We start from the raw sequence: 2,300 nt of genomic DNA, 5'->3' as shown, positions 1-2,300 counted from the left end.
AAAATTTTTAAAAAACTTTAAAAATTTTTGAAATATATAAATATATTATTTTAAAAGATGTCAAAAAAAATTTGGGACCATGGCCCCTCGGTCCCTTAGAACATCTGCGAGTGACTCCCGCATTCATGTATCCATATTTTTTATACATTAAAATAATAAAGTTTAAAGAATATAATTTAAGAGACATATATCCTTATTAAACGAAGAAACTATTTTATTTATTACGAGATAGAATGATTTAAATAAAAAAATATCAAAATGGTTAAAAAGAGGGGATTCCGATATTAAAATAAAAAGAAAAATTAATATTTTTGTTTGGAAACGCATATCTTAAAATTTTAAAAAATATGTAGTTGTGGTTGTTGTGAGGGGCTACGAATTAAAAACTATACAAAAAAAACGCGAGGTGAAGAACAAAATATTATAAATTGCAGAGTGGAGCCAGAGGTGTTCGATACACGTGAGAAATTGCGTAAGCTGAAAATAATTTCAATTGCACGTGGCAAGGGTTGTCCGTGACCTCTACACTCGAACCAACGAGAAGACGCCACGTCATTGCTTAACACTTTCCCTCACATTTTAATGTCCGCCAAGTCCTACCCTTGAAAAGATATTTCACTCTCAGTTTCAGAGTCCAACCTTTTCCAAGTTCCAACCAGACAGAAAGACGAAATGTGAAAGCACGGTTCACCATGCCAAAGGTGCCACCGCCCCTAATCTACTATCTCTCGGGGCACCCCTCCATCGTGGGGTTCCGGTGGAGCCACGCCCAATCGTGGGGCGCCACGTGGTCCTTTCTCTTCTCCTCCATCGCCTCCTACCTTCTGCTCTCCCTTTTTCTCCACCTCTCGCTCGCTCTTTTCCGCCGCCACCGTCCCATCCCCATCGGCCCCCTCGCGGCACTTCACAGCCTCTCCATGTCGCTCACCTCCGTCACCATCTTCGCCGGAATCCTAATATCTACCGCCGCCGAGATACGCGACACTCGGTGGTTCTGGCAGCGGTCCAAAACCCCCCTGGAGTGGCTCCTCTGTTTCCCGCTTGGAACCCGCCCCTCCGGCCGCGTCTTCTTCTGGTCCTACGTCTATTACCTCTCCCGCTTCCTCCACATGTTCCGAACCCCTCTCATCATCCTACGACGCCGCAGGTTGCCGTTTTTCCACCTCCTGAACCACTCCATCTCCGCTTTCGCTTCCTTCCTCTGGCTGGAATTCTCGCAGTCCTTTCAGGTCCTGGCCATCCTCTTCGCCACCCTCGTCTACGCCCTCGTTTACGCCTACCGCTTCTGGACCGCCATAGGCCTGCCCGGCGCGTGCTTTCCCTTCGTCCTCAACTGCCAGATCGCGCTCCTCGCTTGCAATGTGGCGTGCCACGTCGGCGTCTTCTTCCTCCACTTCTTCTTCAAAGGCGGCTGCAACGGGATTGGCGCGTGGCTCTTCAACTGCGTCCTGAACCTCGGTCTTCTCACGCTCTTTCTCAACTTCTACGTCAGGATGTACGTCGGAAAAAGGAGAATGCTGAGGAGCGTTACTCCTTCGCTTTCGTAAGCGCGTGACTGCAAGTTGAAGCTGAACTGTGAAATGAAAATTAAAAATAAGACACAGGTGGTTGCAGTTTGGGTCCCAAAGTGTCTCACCCTTTGGGAATGTTGATCATCACTTTTAGTACATAAAATAGATGTTATTACACAAGAGAAGTAAGGTGCAACTTTTTTTTTTCTTTTACTTTTTTGAGTACTACTTATGATTTTTTTACCATTTTCTGGTCATATATAATAATTTCTGTATACTATAACTCAAACTTTTTTCTCATTTGTTATTAGTTAGCTACGCTAACGGCGGGTAAGCCAACAATAAGATTAGGGTACAGTCCCAAGCCGTGTATCTACATGAATAATAATATTTTAATCTTTTTTTATTTATTGTTAATTTATTATTTTAATTATTATTAAATCATATTATTAAAATGAATCAAAATAAATAATAATTAAAATAATAAATTAAAAGTGAGTAAAAAGGATGAATTAAAATATTATTATCTTTCCAATATAACAATAAAAAGAAAAGTATTCAGATAACTATATTAGAGGGAATAAATATTTTATTTTTTTTACATAAAAAGTATGATAACGAAGAGGAGAGAATCTCTTATTTAAAACACTTTAAAGGTGCATAATAAGATTTCAAATTCATTTACCACGTGCTTCATTTAATTAATTAATTAATTATTTTATATTATATTATATTTATTTTATCCTTATCTAACTGTTTTATTAATATTGTCATTTGGGATTTTCTACT

At 39.8% G+C, this 2,300-nt stretch overlaps 1 protein-coding gene across 1 annotated transcript; it reads left to right on the top strand.

The window, feature by feature from the left end:
* Positions 1-477: 477 nt before the first annotated feature.
* LOC114176101 (elongation of fatty acids protein 3-like) lies at positions 478-1,917 on the top strand. The gene has a single exon (XM_028061032.1). It carries the CDS (start codon positions 693-695, stop codon positions 1,545-1,547), a length of 855 nt encoding a protein of 284 aa, XP_027916833.1. The 5' UTR covers positions 478-692; the 3' UTR covers positions 1,548-1,917.
* Positions 1,918-2,300: the final 383 nt, after the last annotated feature.

The sequence above is a fragment of the Vigna unguiculata genome, chromosome 3, assembly GCF_004118075.2.
Source record: "Vigna unguiculata cultivar IT97K-499-35 chromosome 3, ASM411807v1, whole genome shotgun sequence".
Lineage (NCBI taxonomy): Eukaryota > Viridiplantae > Streptophyta > Magnoliopsida > Fabales > Fabaceae > Vigna > Vigna unguiculata.
Note: the sequence above shows the minus strand (reverse complement) of the source record. Positions and strands in the feature narration are given on the sequence as shown.

Excerpts from the sequence above, each read along its gene's own strand:
- LOC114176101 (XM_028061032.1), top strand. The coding sequence starts at position 693 with ATGCCAAAGGTGCCACCGCCCCTAATCTACTATCTCTCGGGGCACCCC.